Source organism: Oncorhynchus mykiss, chromosome 14 (assembly GCF_057628025.1).
Source record: "Oncorhynchus mykiss isolate SJ-2025 chromosome 14, ASM5762802v1, whole genome shotgun sequence".
NCBI lineage: Eukaryota > Metazoa > Chordata > Actinopteri > Salmoniformes > Salmonidae > Oncorhynchus > Oncorhynchus mykiss.
The window spans coordinates 14,186,762-14,208,480 of NC_143035.1; the positions used below are offsets into that span (position 1 = coordinate 14,186,762).

Below are 21,719 nucleotides of genomic sequence, written 5' to 3' on the forward strand. Positions count from 1 at the left end.
TATCAGTGTAGTGAAGCAGAGAAGACAAAAAGACAAGGAAAGGAAGCCAGTTCAGAGTATTGAGCCAGGGCCCGTTACCTGACAGGGTTGAGTTTGAGGACGTCGTTCAGGTCTCCTTTCAGTGCGTCCTCTATGAGGTTCCTCACAGCCTCCCGCTGGCCTGGTTCTAGAGCCTTGCTCTCCTGCAGCTTCCTCAGTACACCCAGGTAACGACTCTCTATCTGACAGTTACGGGCCTCCAGGTAGGCACACTGCAACACAAAATAAGCACACCCTAAGACCGAGACGGAGGTCCCAATTCAATCAACTGTAGTGGCCTTCAGTGTTTCACTTAAGCACAACCCACTTCAACAGCACATGCAGATGTATTTGGCACTGAGTAGCGCCCATATTCACAAGGCAGACCCACCTTTACCATAAGGCTTTTCTCCTGCTCTGAACTGTTGCGCCATAGCTTGGTCAGCTGGTAGATCTCAGAGTTCAGGAACTTGTTCTGGATCTTGTAGGCCTCAATGTCATCCTGTGTGAGAATTATTAATAGTGAGAGGAAGGGCAGGGTGAAGGCCATTTAAATAAGCAAAGAAATATGATTCATATTTGTACTACAACTATGTTTTTTTGGACCAGAGAATAGAGATTCTATTCCAAAAGACTCACATGTTCTGGCCCCTCATTTATAACCGGTGTGTAAATTTGACACTAAATATCTGCGTGTGATCTTTTTGAAGACTGACACGTACGAAAATTGAGATTTCTAAACGTGGGAGCACGGCATACGCATGTTTCTGCTTATAAATCAGATCTGTCGTAAACCTGTTCGCTCATGAACGCGCATTATAACTCCACCTGAATAGCGCCCGTCATTCACCTTTTAGAGTGGCACTAACACCCTTATTTGCTGTGTACTTTGGAAGTATTGGAATTAGACCAACACGTTATATCTAAAGGAAATATCAAATGTCTTTGGGAGGTGTTGGCAGAATGTCGTTTTCTTTTGCGTTGACATTTGACCGTTTCTGAAACACAAAAACAATTGCAAATTGTTGTGGACCCGTAAACATATAGTTTGAATTCAATAGTGTTTTGCATTTACTTTGTCCTGAACCTAAATGTGCAAAAAAACTGAAACATTGTCCATTCTGAGAAAAAAAAATCTAAACTACAGTAGGCTGTACCAGTGGTAGTCGATACACTTCAATGCAAAATTTCAACTGTCTGTTCACCTGTATGTTATAAACCACGCTCCCTTTTGAATGCATAGAGCAAAAACTTGAAATTATAATAGCCTCTCTAATAGGCCAAATTAAATGAGAGATGCGCATGGTAATTCGGTAAATGGATACTTTGGGAATATGAACTCATGGCCAGAAAAGGTGCAATGGTTGTGATATATATCTATTATGTTTGTAAATGAAATACTGTCTAGGCTAATCGAGAAATGTGATATTACAGTAGTCAGACGTAGCCTACAAAACGTCAATGGAAAACCGTAACCGTAACCGTGAACCGTACTGTTCTACCGTGACACTGCGCTTCGATCGGATCCCATAGAGCAAAATACTTTGAATACCAGTAGCCGATCAATTTACTACTGTGAAGTGGGTCCCATTAAAGGAGAGATGGAACGAACAGCAGCCTATCAATTTACTACTGTGAAGTGGGTCCCATTAAAGGAGAGATGGAACGAACAGTAGCCTATCAATTTACTACTGTGAAGTGGGTCCCATTAAAGGAGAGATGGAACGAACAGCAGCCGATCAATTTACTACTGTGAAGTGGGTCCCATTAAAGGAGAGATGGAACGAACAGCAGCCGATCAATTTACTACTGTGAAGTGGGTCCCATTAAAGGAGAGATGGAACGAACAGCAGCCGATCAATTTACTACTGTGAAGTGGGTCCCATTAAAGGAGAGATGGAACGAACAGCAGCCTATCAATTTACTACTGTGAAGTGGGTCCCATTAAAGGAGAGATGGAACGAACAGCAGCCTATCAATTTACTACTGTGAAGTGGGTCCCATTAAAGGAGAGATGGAACGAACAGCAGCCTATCAATTTACTACTGTGAAGTGGGTCCCATTAAAGGAGAGATGGAACGAACAGCAGCCTATCAATTTACTACTGTGAAGTGGGTCCCATTAAAGGAGAGATGGAACGAACAGCAGCCTATCAATTTACTACTGTGAAGTGGGTCCCATTAAAGGAGAGATGGAACGAACAGCAGCCTATCAATTTACTACTGTGAAGTGGGTCCCATTAAAGGAGAGATGGAACGAACAGCAGCCTATCAATTTACTACTGTGAAGTGGGTCCCATTAAAGGAGAGATGGAACGAACAGCAGCCTATCAATTTACTACTGTGAAGTGGGTCCCATTAAAGGAGAGATGGAACGAACAGCAGCCTATCAATTTACTACTGTGAAGTGGGTCCCATTAAAGGAGAGATGGAACGAACAGCAGCCTATCAATTTACTACTGTGAAGTGGGTCCCATTAAAGGAGAAATGGAACGAACAGCAGCCTATCAATTTACTACTGTGAAGTGGGTCCCATTAAAGGAGAGATGGAACGAACAGCAGCCTATCAATTTACTACTGTGAAGTGGGTCCCATTAAAGGAGAAATGGAACGAACAGCAGCCTATCAATTTACTACTGTGAAGTGGGTCCCATTAAAGGAGAGATGGAACGAACAGCAGCCTATCAATTTACTACTGTGAAGTGGGTCCCATTAAAGGAGAAATGGAACGAACAGTAGCCTATCAATTTACTACTGTGAAGTGGGTCCCATTAAAGGAGAGATGGAACGAACAGCAGCCTATCAATTTACTACTGTGAAGTGGGTCCCATTAAAGGAGAAATGGAACGAACAGCAGCCTATCAATTTACTACTGTGAAGTGGGTCCCATTAAAGGAGAAATGGAACGAACAGCAGCCTATCAATTTACTACTGTGAAGTGGGTCCCATTAAAGGAGAAATGGAACGAACAGCAGCCTATCAATTTACTACTGTGAAGTGGGTCCCATTAAAGGAGAGATGGAACGAACAGCAGCCTATCAATTTACTACTGTGAAGTGGGTCCCATTAAAGGAGAGATGGAACGAACAGCAGCCTATCAATTTACTACTGTGAAGTGGGTCCCATTAAAGGAGAGATGGAACGAACAGCAGCCTATCAATTTACTACTGTGAAGTGGGTCCCATTAAAGGAGAGATGGAACGAACAGCAGCCGATCAATTTACTACTGTGAAGTGGGTCCCATTAAAGGAGAGATGGAACGAACAGCAGCCTATCAATTTACTACTGTGAAGTGGGTCCCATTAAAGGAGAGATGGAACGAACAGCAGCCTATCAATTTACTACTGTGAAGTGGGTCCCATTAAAGGAGAGATGGAACGAACAGCAGCCTATCAATTTACTACTGTGAAGTGGGTCCCATTAAAGGAGAGATGGAACGAACAGCAGCCTATCAATTTACTACTGTGAAGTGGGTCCCATTAAAGGAGAGATGGAACGAACAGCAGCCTATCAATTTACTTCTGTGAAGTGGGTCCCATTAAAGGAGAGATGGAACGAACAGCAGCCTATCAATTTACTACTGTGAAGTGGGTCCCATTAAAGGAGAGATGGAACGAACAGCAGCCTATCAATTTACTACTGTGAAGTGGGTCCCATTAAAGGAGAGATGGAACGAACAGCAGCCTATCAATTTACTACTGTGAAGTGGGTCCCATTAAAGGAGAGATGGAACGAACAGCAGCCTATCAATTTACTACTGTGACGTGGGTCCCATTAAAGGAGAGATGGAACGAACAGCAGCCTATCAATTTACTACTGTGAAGTGGGTCCCATTAAAGGAGAGATGGAACGAACAGCAGCCTATCAATTTACTACTGTGAAGTGGGTCCCATTAAAGGAGAGACGGAACGAACAGTAGCCTATCAATTTACTACTGTGAAGTGGGTCCCATTAAAGGAGAGATGGAACGAACAGTAGCCTATCAATTTACTACTGTGAAGTGGGTCCCGTTAAAGGAGAGATGGAACGAACAGCAGCCTATCAATTTACTACTGTGAAGTGGGTCCCATTAAAGGAGAGATGGAACGAACAGTAGCCTATCAATTTACTACTGTGAAGTGGGTCCCGTTAAAGGAGAGATGGAACGAACAGTAGCCTATCCTAACTTGTAGGCCTATAGGCTATTTCGCGCGTATGAAACCATCAGTCAGAAAAGAGGAATGTATTATGCATAGAAATAGCTTTCTAATTATTTTAGAATGCAAAGATAATTGCATGTAGATATTATATTTAGATACAGTTTTTTGTTTGTTATAAATAAGTCACCATGTTGACTCCAATACTTCCCACAGTTGTGTCAAGTTGGCTGGATGTCCTTTGGGTGGTGGGCCATTCTTGATACACACGGGAAACTGTTGCGCATGAAAAACCCAGCAGCGTTGCAGTTCTTAACACAAACTGGTGGGCCAGACACCTACTACCATACCCGGTTAGGCCCTTAAATATTTTGTCTTGCCCATTCACCCTCGGATTGGTACACATACACAATCCATGTGGCCTCAATTGTCTCAAGGCTTAAAAATCCTTCTTTAACCTGTCTCCTCCCCTTCATCTACACTGAAGCGGATTTAACAAGTGACATCAATAAGTGATCATAGCTGTCACCTGGATTCTCCTGGTCAGTCTGTCACGGAAAGACATGTTTTGTACATTCAGTATATATTCCCCATTTGCACAAGGCTAATAGTCTACTTTGCCTTCTTGCAATGCAATACTTCAACCACTGGAAACTGTGCGTATACATGGTCTAAAGTTTGTGGGTGGATAAGCACATTCTCACATCAAGTTTAGTTTTTATAAATGACAACTTTTACGTTAAAAAAAAATGGCACGCGCATGTTTTGGGGCATATTTTGTGAGTATGCAACATTTATAAATTAGGCTTCTGGTCTTGATTCCATCTCTGTTGTTGGACTGACCTACTACCTACCAACCACAAACCAACCTTGAGGTTCTCAGTGTCCTCCTGCAGCTGGTGGAAGGTCAGGGCCTCCAGGCCATTAGTGGTGGACATGGTGCGTCTTGGGTCGGTCATGCAGGCCGCCACCTGCTCTGACAGCTTCAGGATCACCTGGGATAACATCAGAAAATATGATATTATTAGGCAGTGATGCCATACATTATCATATCATGAAGTGTATACACTTGGAGCCAAATAGAACTCGGGCCCATATTCAAAAGGCATCACAGAGTAGGAGTGGTGATCCAGGATCAGGTCCCCACTGTCCACATAATCATTATGCTCGATAAGGCTAAACTGATCCTGTATCAGCACTCCTTCTATGAGACTCTTTGTGACTACGAGACCAGACCCCAAAAATGGGTTTCACCTCCTGTTTGGAGTTGTTCTTCGCCATCATCAGGGTGACGTTTTCCTTCAGCTCGGCCACGTGGGTGTCCCTTTGGGCCAAACTCGCCCTCAGACCCTCTGCCTCGACCTTCAGCTCCTCCAGACGACCCTGCAGGTCAGCAGCTTGGCGCTCGCGGTGCCTCAACAGCTCCAGACGCTCCTGCTCACACTCGGCTGCCAGGAACTCAGTGCAGGTCCGCTTCTCCAGCTGAGCCGCCTCAAGGGCCTTGTGGAGAAGCCACACCAGCTCCTGGATGGGGGAAGGGGAGGAGGAAGAGGATAGGGTAGAGCCAGGGGCAGGATGGGATGTGAATAGTGAGGTTAGTCCATCTAGTCTGGCACAGATTCAAATGAGAAGGAATACATTTAATTTCAAGATATTTGTAGGCATATCAAACCAATCAATACGCCACATTCTAGACGTCAGAGAGTGGATAAGGGCAGGGTGAAAATCAAGCATGGCTTTGTAAGATATTGGAGGTGTATTAGATCTGGCACAGCTTTGGTCTTAGCTCTAACCTTCTGGGCCTTGACCTCCTCAGCCAGCATGTGTTTCTCCTGCTGAAGGCAGGTAGTCTTGTCTGAAGCAGCTTCCCGTAGCGCAGCGGGCATGGTGGCAGAGCTGCCCCTCGTCTTCCTCCTGATCCTCGGGGACGGGCATGTGAACGACCTGCCCTCCCCTGGGGAGCGCTCACCCGCAGGGTCCGCCAACAGCAGCGGGGTGGTAGGAGTCGGAGGGTCAACGGGAGTCCTAGGGTCTGTAGGAGGGCATGGAGGTTAGCTATGGCTCTGTGGTTATTATGGACTGTGAGATCACCAACTTGTGAAATAAAATGTTTCTTTGTTTAGATGAGAAAAAAATGACAATGTTACTCGAGCAATGAGGACATTATGCCATCAGACAATGAGAAAACCTGATCCTTCTGTATGATTTCAATCAGCTGCCGACAGAGGGCAGAAGGATGCCAGAAAATTAGAGAACATCTCCAGAGGCTAGGGTGTGTGTGGGACATACCAATCCTGTCCTGGGCTGTCTGGTAGGGGGTCCAGGGAGGAGGCACCTCCAAATGGAACACACTCCGACTCAGTTCCTGGGAGGACCGCTTGTAAAAAAGACTGTGCACCGAGTTCCTGTAGGAGCAGCACGCATGTGTGAGAACACACACACACACATAAGCATGCACGCCAACATCCCCACCCCCAAGTGCCAGCCTTAGTGTAAACCTGCAACTAGAACAATCCCTTTATTATGAAGCGATTAAGGTACAAGTCCTCCAAAAAAACATTAATCTCAAAGTCACTTTCACTATGAAGTCAATCTTGACATGTTCGATTGGCAGAGGACAAACATCTGTAGTCACATATCCACAAACAGTTCTGTCTACGATCAATAACTTCGATGAATATCGAGTCAATCGTCAACTACTACAACGTATCCCAAAGTGATGGAGAAAAAAAATCTACACAGTTACATATTGGGATAATATTTTTGAAGATACAACATCATATCGTTTTGACAATATCACAATGTTACTTTTGCGATAGTTGGCTGTACCTGCACCAAAACCCCAGTATTTTTCCTTCATAGGTTTTTCTCCATCTTCTTTTTGTTTTCAGCACTTTTATTTGCATGACTGATTGTTTTGTCATGGGTCTCTCTCGTCCCTCTGCAGCAGACATATGGTGAGCAATATGTTTGGAACATCAAATCACAATAAAATCACAGTATCAAATTGCAATACAGATAGAATCTTGAGAATCGCAATACATATCGGCGCCTAAGTATCATGATAATACTGTATCGTGAAGGTACCTGGCAATTCCCAGCCCTATTATCCCATACCATCTGTTGTACAGGTCCAGTCATATGCCTCAATGCCAAATGAATGGTAAAGATAGGCAGAAAATAAAAAAAATAAAAAATTCACCTACTGAATCTCTATCAGAGGATGTTTGAGGGAGAAGTTGCTTAGGGGGGCCCGTTGTTGCGGTGCGGGCAGATTGGCAGCCTCCTCACCCAAGAGGCCTGGCGGGGTCTTCATGGTGGGCAGGAAGTCATCTACGTTACAGGAAGTAACAGGAAAGAACAATGTCAGTGGATCACGCCCTCTGGAGCCAGGGCACACAAAGGACACAGCTACTCATGTAACAAGCAGGAACCTTCTGGCTGAAGACAATGAGTGATATTATGGGTTGTAATACAGAGAATAAAGACCATGACTATCCAGCCACTTGGTCTTGAGATGAAGTTGTTTGCTCTTACTGTACTGCTATGAACTGAAAGTTATGACACCATGGGGTGAGACCCATTGAAAAGTCTAAAAGATTCATATATTTTTATTAACTGACAAAAGTCCTGATATCTTTTGGGCAACCAAATTGTGCACGCTAGATACAAATACAATGGCGACCGTGGGAATATTCAAAGGAGTACCACGGTCAAAGCATACTGTTCTGTTCCGTCGTGAAACGTACTGGGCATGTCAGGACAAGCATGAAATACCTCACAGTTTACAAACCAGTTGGTAGGAAAGGTTGTGTCTACAACAGGAGCAAACTCAATGACGTTGGGCAAAGTCAAAACAGGGAACTAGCAATAACGTCACTTTTACATTGTTCATTGATGCATATTCAAGACAGCTATGACTTGAACAGTTGGATTTCTCACTTATACAAGCCGTTTAAGCTTCAAAATATCATACGGATGTGTTGATTTATTGGACCAGAATAGCCTGTAGTATGCGTAGTGTAGCCATGCGGTGCTGTAACCAAGGCTCCTAGTTCAGCAGTGTGTCAGACGGGCACTTCCTCTCTCTCTCGCTCGCTCTCTCTCTCTCGCTCTCTGTCTGGGCCATGCAGAATCACCTCCTGCAGCTGTCAGTGGAGCTGTAGCTTAAACATTCATTACATAGATTACCCAGGGGTCAAAGAGCAGGGCACATTGGGATCACCTGCGACACGTTCAGTAGGCAAACATTGTGGAACTCTAAGATAGAACAAACATGTCTCAACTCTATTCATGACATTTCTATCTGCAACATTCTACAACTCATAGTATTTCTATCTGGAAAGTACAGTGTTTCAAAATGTTGTGAATAGAGCTGAGAGACATGTTTGTTCTACGTAAAATATTTATCTCTTAGAGTTCCACAATGTTTGCCTACTGAAAGGTCCCAGGTGATTCCAGTGTGCCCTGCTCTTTGACCCCTGGAGAATCTGTGTACTAAATGTTTAAGCTACAGCCCCACTGACAGCTGCAGGAAGTGATTCTGCATGGCCCAGACAGAGAGAGAAAGAGAGATAGGAAGTACCTGTCTGACACCCTGCTGAACTAGGAGCCTTGGTTACAGCATCAACTGTACATTTCAGTGTTCCTCAAGGCTCCGTTTTAGGACCACTACTGTTTTCACTATATATTTTACCTCTTGGTGATGTCATTCGGAAACATAATGTTAACTTTCACTGCTATGCGGATGATACACAGCTGTACATTTCGTTGAAACACAGTGAAGCCCCAAAATTGCCCTCCCAGGAAGCCTGTGTTTCAGACATAAGGACGTGGATGGCGGCAAATGTTCTACTTTTTAGACAAAACAGAGATGCTTGTTCTAGGTCCCAAGAATCAAAGAGATCTTTTGTTGAATCTGACAATTAATCTTAGTTGTACAGTTGTCTCAAATAAAACTGTGAAGGACCTCAGCGTTACTCTGGACCCTGATCTCTCTTTTGATGAACATATCATGACTGTTTCAAGGACAGCTTTTTGCCATCTACGTAACATTGCAAAGATCAGAAACCTTCTGTCCAAAAATGATGCAGAAAAATGTATCCATGCTTTTGTCACTTATAGGTTAGACTACTGCAATGCTCTACTTTCCGGCTACCCGGGTAAAGCACTAAATAAACTTCAGTTAGTGCTAAACACGGTTGCTAGAATCTTGACTAGAACCAAAAATTTGATCATATTACTCCAATGCTAGCCTCTCTACACTGGCTTCCTGTTAAGGCAAGGGCTTATTTCGAGGTATTACTGCTAACCTACAAAGCATTACATGGGTTTGCTCCTACCTATCTCTCTGATTTGGTCCTGCCGTACATACCTACACGTACGCTATGGTCACAAGACGCAGGCCTCCTTACTGTCCCTTGAATTTCTAAGCAAACAGCTGGAGGCAGGGCTTTCACCTATAGAGCTCCATTTTAATGGAATGGTCTGCCTATTCATGTGAGAGACGCAGACTCGGTCACTGACACGCAGACTGAGTCACTGACATTATCTTCCTGTCCGGGTTGTTGGCCTGGTTCCTCTAGGTTTCTTCCTAGGTTCTGGCCTTTCTAGGGAGTTTTTCCTAGCCACTGTGCTTCTACACCTGTATTGCTTGCTGTTTGGGGTTTTAGGCTGGGTTTCTGTACAGCACTTTGAGATATCAGCTGATGTAAGAAGGGCATTATAAATACATTTGATTGATTTCAATTACCCAAATACAGTGTCCTCAGTGTAACCCCCGAGTGTAGAAATGATCAGTTACAATGTGAACAGTAGATAAGTGGTTTACGGGTATCAAGTCTTCAGAGATGAAAGCGGTAACGCAGCTAGAGCGAGCATTTGTCTGCAATTTGCAGACGCCGCAGAGAAAGATCTAAGCACATCTGATCAACGTTGTTTCCTGTCCTGAACCCCACCTACCAATCTCAACCTTGGCCAGACACGCCCCCCATGGGGCATATAATAATAGATCATTCAATACTGGAAGGATGAATTCGTTATTTGCAATGATAAAGGCCTGTGTAGGTGAAAATAACATTTAATCTATTTCATGAAAATGCCATGACCCTAAAAGTCCATGAATAGCTCCCAGAGGGATTTAGATTGTTATTGCGTTCCCCTCCCCAGTCTATCTACATTTTACGTCATTTAGCAGACGCCCTTATCCAGAACGACGTACATGAGCAATAATTGCCTTGCTCGAGGGCACAGACAGATTTTTCACCTAGTCGGCTCAGAGATTCAAACCAGTGACCTTTTGGTTACTGGCCCAACGCTCTTAACTGCTAGGCTACCTGCAAAAGGGAAGTCAACCCTCCATTTGTTAGTCAGATACTGTGCCTTTACGACAGCAATACAGGTTTACAGAGTAGAGACATGAATGTTGGCAAAGAATGACATTTCTTCTAGAAACTATTGCAACAGAAAAAAGTTATTTGCCAGGGCCAGTCATTTGCCAATGTATCTAAGTAGTGCACATACTGAATATATATATATTTATATAGAAATGCCTGACTTAACTCATGGAAATACTGTATTTTACATGATGGAAATGAGCAGCAAAGACAGCTTCCTTATTATTTGTAAACATAGGTCTCTGTTCTAAAACACTAGAGACCAAATAGGCCAGTTGTTTCCCCAGACATCAGCTGACTGACTTGCTGGAGGAACATGGAAGAAGTCTGTTAATCCTCCATGCATTTTAAAACATTGGAATGGCTCCAATCATGCATTCTGTTTAACGACACTAGGGCCTGTTCCGAAGGCTGCAACATTACAGAACGGTCCTATAGAAATGTATTGTTTGGAAGAGTTATGACCCTCTGTCATGTAGAATAGGGAATCATATCAGCAGAGTCAGCTCTACTCATAGTATTTCTATCGGGAAAGTTCAGAGTGTTTCAATTACCTGAATAGTGTCCTCAGTGTAACCCTCGAGTGTAAAAATGATCAGTTACAATAATTCTTGTTCTTTTCTGACAAGAATACTGTCAAATTAAAGTGACAGTCAATTGTTACTAACATTTTTGTATGTAAACTAGAATTTTTGACAGAACGTTTGTATGAAAGCCTATTTGAGAGTTTAAGATGAATAACTTACCCAAAGTTCTGTTTAAGTCTCTGATTGGCTGGCTACACTTGATGCCCACGGTAGATTTGCTGAATCACTGAAAGGAAGTGGGTGTGCTGCCAGAGTAAAAGGTTTTCAGGAAGCTACGTCTCAGAGGGAGAATTTGGAAATCCCTAGTGAGGCCAGGGAGAGGCTGACAAAGTCGACTGCTGATGATTCATGAAGTGACTATGTAGCCAAGGGACAAGTGTGGTAAATATTGACATCACACTCCAGTGCATTGACATCTGTTTTCACTCAAAATAAATTTGTTGTTGTTGTTTGGACATTGTGAGTTATTACTAATGGTTAGTTAAAAATGATAACGTTCAATTCAACTAACTTAATTTGTTGCCTAGTAATATGTCTGCTTCGAACTCACTCTCAAACACGTAGATCCACTGACGCAGCTCACTCTTCAGATCCCAATCAGCTGAATTCTGATCACCTGTTTAGACACCTGTGTGTCATTATCACACACTATTTAGTTCAGTTACTTGCACCCCATCATTGTGAGATATTGTTTGTTTTGTGACACACTTCTATTTGGAGCTCTGTTTTTCCCGTAATTTAATCCTCCAGTGTATGATAGTGAGGAAGGCAAAAACTGACGCCTTTTGCCTGTACTTTAGGCTATCGGATTTCCTGTTATCAACCTATTGCCTGATCTCCCGGACGACGTTACCAGCCTTTTCTCTGCCTGTACTGTTGCCTTTTTGGAACCCCTGTGTATGACCTTCTGCCTGCCCCTGGACCCAGCTACCTGCCTCCTCCTGTGTATGACCTTCTGCCTGCCCCTGGACCAGCTACCTGCCTCCTCCTGTGGTCCTTTATAAATAAACACCTGCTGCGCCGTGCGCTTGAAACCAACACTCTGTCTCCCATCGTGTTCATTACACCTAGTTTTTCACCTCTAGTCTGCCAATTGTAATCAAACGGTGTCATAGGGTGTTCTGTATCTGTGTGTAGGATCTTGTACATATTAGAAATTACCTCTAAACTAGCATGTGTCAATTGGGAGTGGAATAACTTGAGACAAACCCCTTTGATAGAATATGACACCCATCTCCTAAGGTATTCATAGTACAATTTAGTATGATATCAACTTTAAACAAAACATTTCCTCAGATAACACGATCCAACTGGTTACATAATTTAAAAAAAAATGTTAACCTTTATTTAACTAGGCAAGTCAGTCAAGAACAAATTCTTATTTACTATGACGGCCAAACCCGGACGATGCTGGGTCAGTTGTGCGCCGCCCTAGTGGACTCCTAATCACGGCCGGATATGATACAGCCTGGGTCATTGACATTCCAGTCACTGCTAACTTGACTATGTGTCCGATGGTTCCACGTGAAGTATTACATTTCTCTCACATCTTTTAACGCTTCACTAAGCATAAAACCACGCATGGTATATGATGGTACTGAGCTGTTATTCTTAGCCTGGTTGCCAGATCTGTTTCTACATGAACAACCTTCTCTGTCGATCATTGTCATGCCAGACATAATCTTGATCAGTGTCTGGGGCCACTTCATTCTACTACCTCCCGTCTTTCTGTACCTGGGCAGCTGGTGGGTAGTTCCCCCTGTCCCTCTGGTCTCTGGTGGTCAGTGCAGTGACGTGTGGATTCTCCTGTCAGCTGGTCTCGGTGCTGCCATCTCTTCAGCTGCAGCTGTTGTAGCCAGTACATCATGGCCTCCTGGTTATCTGCCTGAAACAGACAGAATATATATTGTTAGCCTACTGTACATGTGTGCCCAAGTCGGAATATCTGTAATGCATAACTTCTAAAATGTTTGTTATTTTTAATCACGTTATTCAGATACAGGAGCACCACTGTTTCGCTGCCTCATGTATCCTTTTAGCGGTCTTCCCATCTCTCCACAAAAACCAATGACATTTCAGAAATATTGATGACACTCACATTCAGAGCAAAGTCAGACGTTTGGGAAAACCCTGGGGATACCGGTTGAACTTGTGATGGCACCAGAAGTGAATCCCCTCTAAATCAGGGACTTTGGCCAACCACTGACATTAATAATCAAGTAACTACCAGGATGAAAAGGAAACAGGCAGAATGGCCAACCTCGAGATTCAGATTTGACCACCCCTGTTATAGTATAGATTAAATAAACATTACCTTGAGGACGAAGGTCCGTTCAGGGTTCTGGATGTGAAAGGTGCCCTGCTCTCCGTGGAGGGGGTAACCGAACGTGGCTCTGCACAGCTCAATCCTCCCCAAAGAGGTCACATCCTGTGCCGTCCTGTAGTAAAACAACTGGCTCTTCTTCTCCTCGTACGTGAACCAGCGCCACTTCCACGACTTCAGGGGACCTCCTTGTTTAAGGAGATACCCACATAGTTTAGTGATAGACGGGCTTTCCGTGGGTTGTTGCTGGGCTTGGTTGTCCATGGTGGTGGCAAACTGACTCTGGTTGTTGTCTGTGGCAGCAGTCTTAGCTGGGACCCCTTCACTCTGGTGGTCCTGACTCGGCTGGCCCATGCCGTTTGTGCGTGTAGCGGTCTCTTCAGAGTTCCTCCCTGTTGTGATACAATCATCCTCATCCGCTGGGCTTACCGCCTCTGCTTGGGGAGGAAGTGAGTGAGACGAGGCAGTGCTGGGATTTCCTTCTGGGTCCTCTCCCTCCATCACACTGAGAGACCAAGAGGGAGTTGAAAAAAAGCTCAACTAAAACAAAGCATACAATGGAGAGGTCACTCTGCTCCACTTGGAGACTTGACATGATAGTGAGGCTTTGACAACGGGGTCAGCATGAACACATCTAAAGCTGTTCAATGTGTAATATTTTATTTTCATCTCCATTTGTAAACTAATATATGATTGGCTTAGAAAAGTGTTACACTTTGTGGCTCTAATCTTTTTGCCATGTTTTTCCTTGCATCACTCTACAGGGTTTTTGAAAAGGTCATACTGGTGCTATGTCGGATTTCATGAGGGTTGCCAATGGTGTAAAAAGTTGGATTTGTCTGTTTATTTTTGTGGTATCGATAAAAAAAAGGTATTTGATTGGGGAATGGGGATCCATTTTCACGATGGGAAATCAATTCATCAATAAATGTTGGGAAACAGAAGACCAGCAACAAAAAACAAACAAACTGGTTTAAATTCCCCTGGTGCAACTGCATGGTATTTGCAACTATAACGAGTCTGAACTATGATCAAGTAAGCCATATCAATGCAGTTAAACAGGTTCATGTAAAATAATGAATTATGTTGGCTTACACTTATGGCACTTCCAAGGCCATTTCATGATGATTATTACGGTCGTGTCAATCATGTTTTATAATTAGGCTACTGTAACAAGGCAAATACCAGCATTGTAGGCCTACTGCCTCTGCCCAGATGCCTACTCATCTTTCAAGGCAACAGCCATTAGAGCTCACTTTGCCACGCATGAGCCCTGGTCTGAGTCCCAGCTTTCACTTTCTTTCGCTACACTGGTGGCAGACTTGGGATCACGTCCAGCTCACATCATAAAGTGGTGGGAAGCATTCTGTAATTACATTGATATATCTAGTGAACAATGGATAAGCAACAATGGGCGTGATGGATAGAAGTCGTCACTACGGGTGTGATCAAGCCTTACATCAAAGTTGCCTGAATGTGCAATGCCCCGATCAGTTATTCAGAAGAAAATCCTCTCTTTCTAAATTACATGAGTTGTGTGGATCTGAAACAAACACATTCTACACATTTACAAAACTACCCGTTTAAAGTGTTATTATAACCACGGTGTTATTTTGTTAAAGTTTATACATCTAATAACCTGACAATGATCCACATCATATGGGTAGATAAATAATGCAGCAAAACACAACCATCTTTTTTTTAAGGACGCAAACCAGTAATATGAATCACTGTTAATCCATCCTGTTCTGATCCAATGAGATGGATGGAGGATTTTCTACGGCCTAGAATCAAGGCCTTTCCCTGTCATGAAGGACAAAGCTAGCTAGGCTAGGTGAAGACTGAACTCAAGTTAAGGGTTATATGTCAGACTCTCCAATACCACTTTGCCCAACATGTTATACCCCAGAGGTTGTAAATAAACCATGTTTGAGGTGATTTAACTTGGATTATCATCATCATTATTATTGGGCTGTGAAACCCATAGCCAAATCGCTTCAGACTGAGCATTTCTCACTGGAAAATGCTGCCGACATTGAACACAGCCTAGGGTTAGGGCGTTTAATTTCAGACTGTCCTGTGCCACTATTCCCAACATCTTATACAACATAGGTTGTAAATAAACTATTTTTAAAGTGATATAACTTGTATCATTATTATAGGACTGTGAAACCCATAGCCGAATGGCTTCAGACTGAGCATTTCTCACCATTTATTTACAGAGGGCAATTTCTGTTTTATAACAGGTACTGTCCATCATTTACAGTATTGTGTTGATTAATTATGGCTTTCTTTGGTGGAAATACAGAATATGTATAAACATGTCAAATATACCAAAGCTAAGGACCATTAACCATGTTATTCATTACTGAAACATGTAAACTACAATGAATACATGACAACTAGATACAAATATATATATATTTTTTTATTATTCATACATAAGTCAAGAATAGGCTATAACATGAGTAAAAACAAAGTGTGTGTAAGTGTTTGTGTGCATGTATTATGGTGTGTATTGTAATTTTCCATCATAAAAATGTATCCACATTCCCCAATCAAATACATTCATCAATACCACACAATAAAATAAGTAAAGTTGGGCATTTTGTCTCCAATCTGTCAACCATAATAAAATTCGACATAATGCATTTTATACAAGACTATGAAAGAAATGGTGTAATGTACACCAAAAAAGAGACTTTAATTAAATGCATTAATGAAAAATATGAATATGCAAAATATGAAACGGGTTATGAAGAAAATTGTGTAGGCCTACTGTTGCCTACATGGGAAAAAAAAGGCCTTTCTGACTACAAGTGCACCTGTATCCCAAAGTATTAAGTGAAAACAAGCATAGAAAACAGTATTGGCATTAAAAAAAAACCACAAGGTTACTGTATTTATAATTATTTCGGTGACAACCTGGTTGATTAAAAATGTTGGGTTCTTAACACGTTTTAAAAAATATATATAAATAAATGTGGTACACAAAAAGGCAGTGTAGAACACCATTGCCCATCACGCAATGCTGTAATAACTTTCAAAAGAAAGATTGTTCCGAAGTTTGCCTGCCTGCATAGAAAACAAATACAAAACATCATCATAGGTACACTTCAACAGACAAAATTAGATTTTTTTTTCTCCAGAAAATCCCATTGTAGGATTTTTAATGAATTTATTTGTAAATTATGGTGGAAAATAAGTATTTGGTCACCTACAAACAAGCAAGATTTCTGGCTCTCACAGACCTGTAACTTCTTCTTTAAAAGGCTCCTCTGTCCTCCACTCGTTACCTGTATTAATGGCACCTGTTTGAACTTGTTATCAGTATAAAAGACACCTGTCCACAACCTCAAACAGTCACACTCCAAACTCCACTATGGCCAAGACCAAAGAGCTGTCAAAGGACACCAGAAACAAAATTGTAGAACTGCACCAGGCTGGGAAGACTGAATCTGCAATAGGTAAGCAGCTTGGTTTGAAGAAATCAACTGTGGGAGCAATTATTAGGAAATGGAAAACATACAAGACCACTGATAATCTCTCTCAATCTGGGGCTCCACGCAAGATCTCACCCCGTGGGGTCAAAATGATCACAAGAACAGTGAGCAAAAATCCCAGAACTACATGGGGGGACCTAGTGATTGGGACCAAAGTAGCAAAGCCTACCATCAGTAACACACTACGCCGCCAGGGACTCAAATCCTGCAGTGCCAGACGTGTCCCCCTGCTTAATGATCCAGAAGAAGACTGGGAGAACGTCATATGGTCAGATGAAACCAAAATAACTTTTTGGTAAAAACTCAACTCGTCGTGTTTGGAGGACAAAGAATCCTGAGTTGCATCCAAAGAACACCATACCTACTGTGAAGCATGGGGGTGGAAACATCATGCTTTGGGGCTGTTTTTCTGCAAAGAGACCAGGACGACTGATCCATGTAAAGGAAAGAATGAATGGGGCCATGTATCGTGAGATTTTGAGTGAAAACCTCCTTCCATCAGCAAGGGCATTGAAGATGAAACGTGGCTGGGTCTTTCAGCATGACAATGATCCCAAACACACCACCCGGGCAACGAAGGAGTGGCTTCGTAAGAAGCATTTCAAGGTCCTGGAGTGGCCTAGCCAGTCTCCAGATCTCAACCCCATAGAAAATCTTTGGAGCGAGTTGAAAGTATGTTGCCCAGCAACAGCCCCAAAACATCACTGCTCTAGAGGAGATCTGCATGTTGGAATGGGCCAAAATACCAGCAACAGTGCGTGAAAACCTTGAAGAATTACAGAAAACGTTTGACCTCTGTCATTGCCAACAAAGGGTATATAACAAAGTATTGAGATAAATAAGTATTTGGTCAATAACAAAAGTTTTCCACCATAATTTGCAAATAAATTCATTAAAAATCCTACAATGTGATTTTCTGTTTTTTTTCTCATTTTGTCTGTCATAGTTGAAGTGTACCTATGATGAAAATTATAGGCCTCTCATCTTTTTAAGTGGGAGAACTTGCACAATTGGTGGCTGACTAAATACATTTTTTGCCCCACTGTATATTGCTCAACTAAAGATCTGGCCCTAGTCAAAGTCAGTCAACAGTTCCACATTTAATTATCTGGAACGAAGCAAGTGTGTGAATAGTAGACATGTAAATATCCTTTCACTGTTTACAGCAGATCTCCAACTTTTCACAACCATATTCTGAGGAAGAACAAGAACTACCTGGTTAGGGTGATTGGCCTGATAGGGTGTGTCCAGCAATGGAATGAAACATCCAACCAATGCCTCAAGTGATGTGCTGAACGTCCTCCACAAACCCACAGGGTTGTGGGGTCTGTCCAGAAACAACCACTAGCTCATACATCCTCGGCACTTATGGAGATTTGAGAGGATTGGACAGGTGTAAGCAATATGGCAAAAAGTATACCAAGTCTGTTAGAGGGTGGAGCTATCACCATGTCACCACCTATCAATGACTCTCAGATCTCCACAAGTGTCTGAGAGAAGGGGCTAGGGGTTGTGTCTGGACAGGGCCTGGGTATCACACACCATAATAAATACTCATGCACCGGTCATTGGTTGTGTGAATATAAAGGGGACTGAGCATACTAGACCATGTCATTTCAAAATGAGGGGTGTTGTAGCTCTATTGGTGTTGCTATTCTGTCTGTCAAGTAGTCTTACGACTTGCACTAAATTCTTCCACTGCTCTGTCATTCGCTACATACTTTAGATGGAGACTGCCATCATTGAAGTAATTTGTGGTGACGAGGGGCACTGTACAAAACAAAGTCTTCGGCTTTGCTACTTTGATACAAATCGCCGATTGCCAATACTTAGCCTTCAAGGCAAGCAACACTGAACCATGCATGACGGCACCAGCTGTTCCCGATGACTGTGTGATCACGCTCTCCATAGCCGATGTGAGTAAGTAATATTCACAAAGCCGCAGTGCCAGATGGATTACCAGGCCGCGTACTCGGGGCATGCGCTGAACAGCTGGCAAGTGTCTACACTGACATTTCACCCACTCCCTGACCCAGTCTAATACCTATGTTTCAAGTAGACCACTATATTCCCTGTGCCCAAGAACGCCAAGGTAAAATGTCTAAATGACTATCACCCCGTAGCACTCACATATGTAGCCATGAAATGCCTTGAAAGGCTCATATCAACACCATCATCGCAGACACTCTGGACCCACTACAATTCGCATACCGCCCCAACGGATCCACAGATGACGCAATCTCCAATGCACTTCACAATTCCCTTTCCCACCTGGACATGAGGAACACCTATGTGAGAATGTTTTTCATTGACTACAGCTCAGAGTTCAACACCATTGTGTCCTCCAAGCTCATTACTAGGCTAAGGACCCTGGGACTGAACACATCCCTCTGCAACTGGATCCTGGACTTCCTGATGGACTGCCCCCAGGTGGTGAGGGTAGGCAACAACACATCCACCACGTTGACCCTCAACACAGGGGCCCCTCAGGGATGTGTGCTTAGTCCCCTCCTGTACTCCCTGTTCACCCATGACTGAGTGATCGCGCACGACTCCAACACCATTGCTAAGTTTGTAGACGACACGACAGTGCTAGCGATGATCACTGACGATGATGAGACAGCCTATAGGGTGGAGGGCAGAGACCAGGACAACATCATCTCCCTCACCCTCAGCAAAATAAAGCAGCTGATCGTAGACAACAGGAAATGGAGGGCTGTGCACGCTCCATTTAATGTGTAAATGTATTTTTTGTGTTATCTGTGATCGTTTGTTTGTCTTGTGTAGTTTCTTAATCATTGTATCTAAACGGTATGTGGAAACATGTATATGCAGGGCCCAGCTGTAAAAGAGACCTTGGTCTCAGTCTGGTCTTTGTTGAAATAAAGGTGTAATAATAATAATAATAATAATAATTCACATTGACAGGGCTGTAGTGGAGCGGGTCGAGATCTTCAAGTTCCTCATTGTCTACATCACTAAGGATCTAACATGGTCCACACAAGCCAACAGTCGTGAAGAGGGCATGGCAATGACCTCAAAAAGTTCTACAGCTGCACCATTGAGAGCATCTTGACTGGATGCATCACCAATTGGTATGGCAACTGCTTGGCATGCGACCACAAGACGCTACAGAGGGTAGTGCGCATGGCCCAGTACGTCACTGGGGCCGAGATCCCTGACATTCAGGATCTCTATACAAGGTGGTGTCAGAGGAAGGCCCTAAAAATGGTCAAAGACTCCAGCCACCCAAGTCATAGACGTATCTCTGCTCCCGCACAGCAAGCAGTACTGATGCAACAAGTCTGGAACCAACAGGACCCTGAACAGCTTCTACCCCCTAGACATAAGACATTTTTTTTTACTCGTAGCATAAGCTGCTGGTATTGTTTATCATCTGTCACTTTATTCCTAGTTACATATCTACCTCAATTACCTCGTACCCCTGCACATCGACTCGGTACCGGCACTTCGTGTGTACAGCCAAGTTATCGTTACTCATTGTGTATTAAACTTTTTAGTTTTCTATTATTTCTCTATTTACTTTCTGTCTGCATTGTTGGGAAGGGCCCCTAAGTAAGCATTTCACTGTTAGTCTACACCTGTTTTTTAAGGAGCATGTGATAACTAAAATGTGATCTGATTTTAAATCCTAGACTTCCGACTGAATGTTTTTATTTAACTAGGCAAGTCAGTTAAGAAAAAAAATCTTATTTACAATGACGGCCTACCCCGGCCAAACCATAATCACAGCCGGTTGTGATACAGCCTGGAATCGAACCAGGGTCTGTAGTGACGCCTCTGTAGTGCCTTACATGCTGACCAAACCGCACGTCTGCGAGTGCCATCACGGCAAGTTGTTTTTGTTCACCCACACCGGAAGTGATCAGGACACGCAGGTTGAAATATCAAAACAAACTCTGAACCAATTACATTAACTTGGGGACAGGTCAAAAAGCATTAAACATTTATGCCAATTTAGCTAGCTAGCTTGTTATTGCTAGCAAATTTGTCCTAGTATATAAACATTGGGTTGTTATTTTACCTGAAATGCATAAGGTCCTCTATTCCAACAATAAATCCACAGATATACCGGGAAACACTTGGTTTATCGTTTTCTCTCCTCCTTCCTTCAAGCTTCTTTTTCTTATTTTGACTAAAATCTAAAGAAGAATATTATATGGCGGTTGGCAACCAACATTACAGCATTACTACAACCCACCGGAGTGTGGACCTTCGTTCATCTTTCAATCACCCACCTGGGCATATGCTTCTAAAAACCAATGAGGAGATGGCAGGTGGATATATCCTCCTAAAAAAACTATTTATATTTTAGCACCTGGCCACACAGATGCTCATGAGCAGTGTGGGTGCAATGATTGAATAACATGCATGTGTACATTGAATTTGCAACAGTGTGGTCAACATGTTAGACTGCAGCATCACTTGTGTTCAAGACAACTGGGAACTAGGTAATCATTTTAAAAAACGAGCTCTTTCTGAAAAATCTGTCATCCAAATTGGAATTCCAAGTTGGAAACACAGGCATCTTTCAAGAGCTCTGACCTGAAGATAAGTAACATCATGGTTTTACCTCGTTTTTTCGTCCCCAGTTGTCTTGAAAGCACTGAGGTCATAAATTGTAGAAATAGACACTTCAAAATCTTTACACACACACACACTTGAAATATGACCACATTTGAAAACCATCTTGAAATTTCGAACATATGGCCGTCTTTATACCATAATGTCACAGTC

General features: G+C 42.9%; 1 protein-coding gene across 27 annotated transcripts in view; it reads right to left on the reverse strand.

Moving 5' to 3' along the window:
* Nucleotides 1–21,719, reverse strand: part of LOC110488868 (TBC1 domain family, member 2) — a 26,470-nt gene that overhangs the window by 4,130 nt on the left and 621 nt on the right. For 3 of the 27 annotated variants that reach the window (XM_090198416.1, XM_090198417.1, XM_090198411.1), the window contains 9 exons: nucleotides 13,450–13,963; nucleotides 12,870–13,020; nucleotides 7,360–7,486; nucleotides 6,443–6,558; nucleotides 5,947–6,185; nucleotides 5,408–5,677; nucleotides 5,023–5,148; nucleotides 410–520; nucleotides 79–251 (listed from right to left, as the gene is read on the reverse strand). In XM_090198416.1, coding sequence (XP_090054542.1) covers nucleotides 79–251; nucleotides 410–520; nucleotides 5,023–5,148; nucleotides 5,408–5,677; nucleotides 5,947–6,185; nucleotides 6,443–6,558; nucleotides 7,360–7,486; nucleotides 12,870–13,020; nucleotides 13,450–13,959 — 1,823 coding nt within the window. In that variant the 5' untranslated portion in view covers nucleotides 13,960–13,963. Of the gene's footprint in view, nucleotides 1–78; nucleotides 252–409; nucleotides 521–5,007; nucleotides 5,149–5,407; nucleotides 5,678–5,946; nucleotides 6,186–6,442; nucleotides 6,559–6,982; nucleotides 7,095–7,355; nucleotides 7,487–11,294; nucleotides 11,469–12,869; nucleotides 13,021–13,449; nucleotides 13,964–21,220; nucleotides 21,274–21,719 lie in introns of those variants that run through there. The other 24 variants (XM_021561303.3, XM_021561300.3, XM_090198414.1 and 21 more) reach the window with 15 other exon arrangements.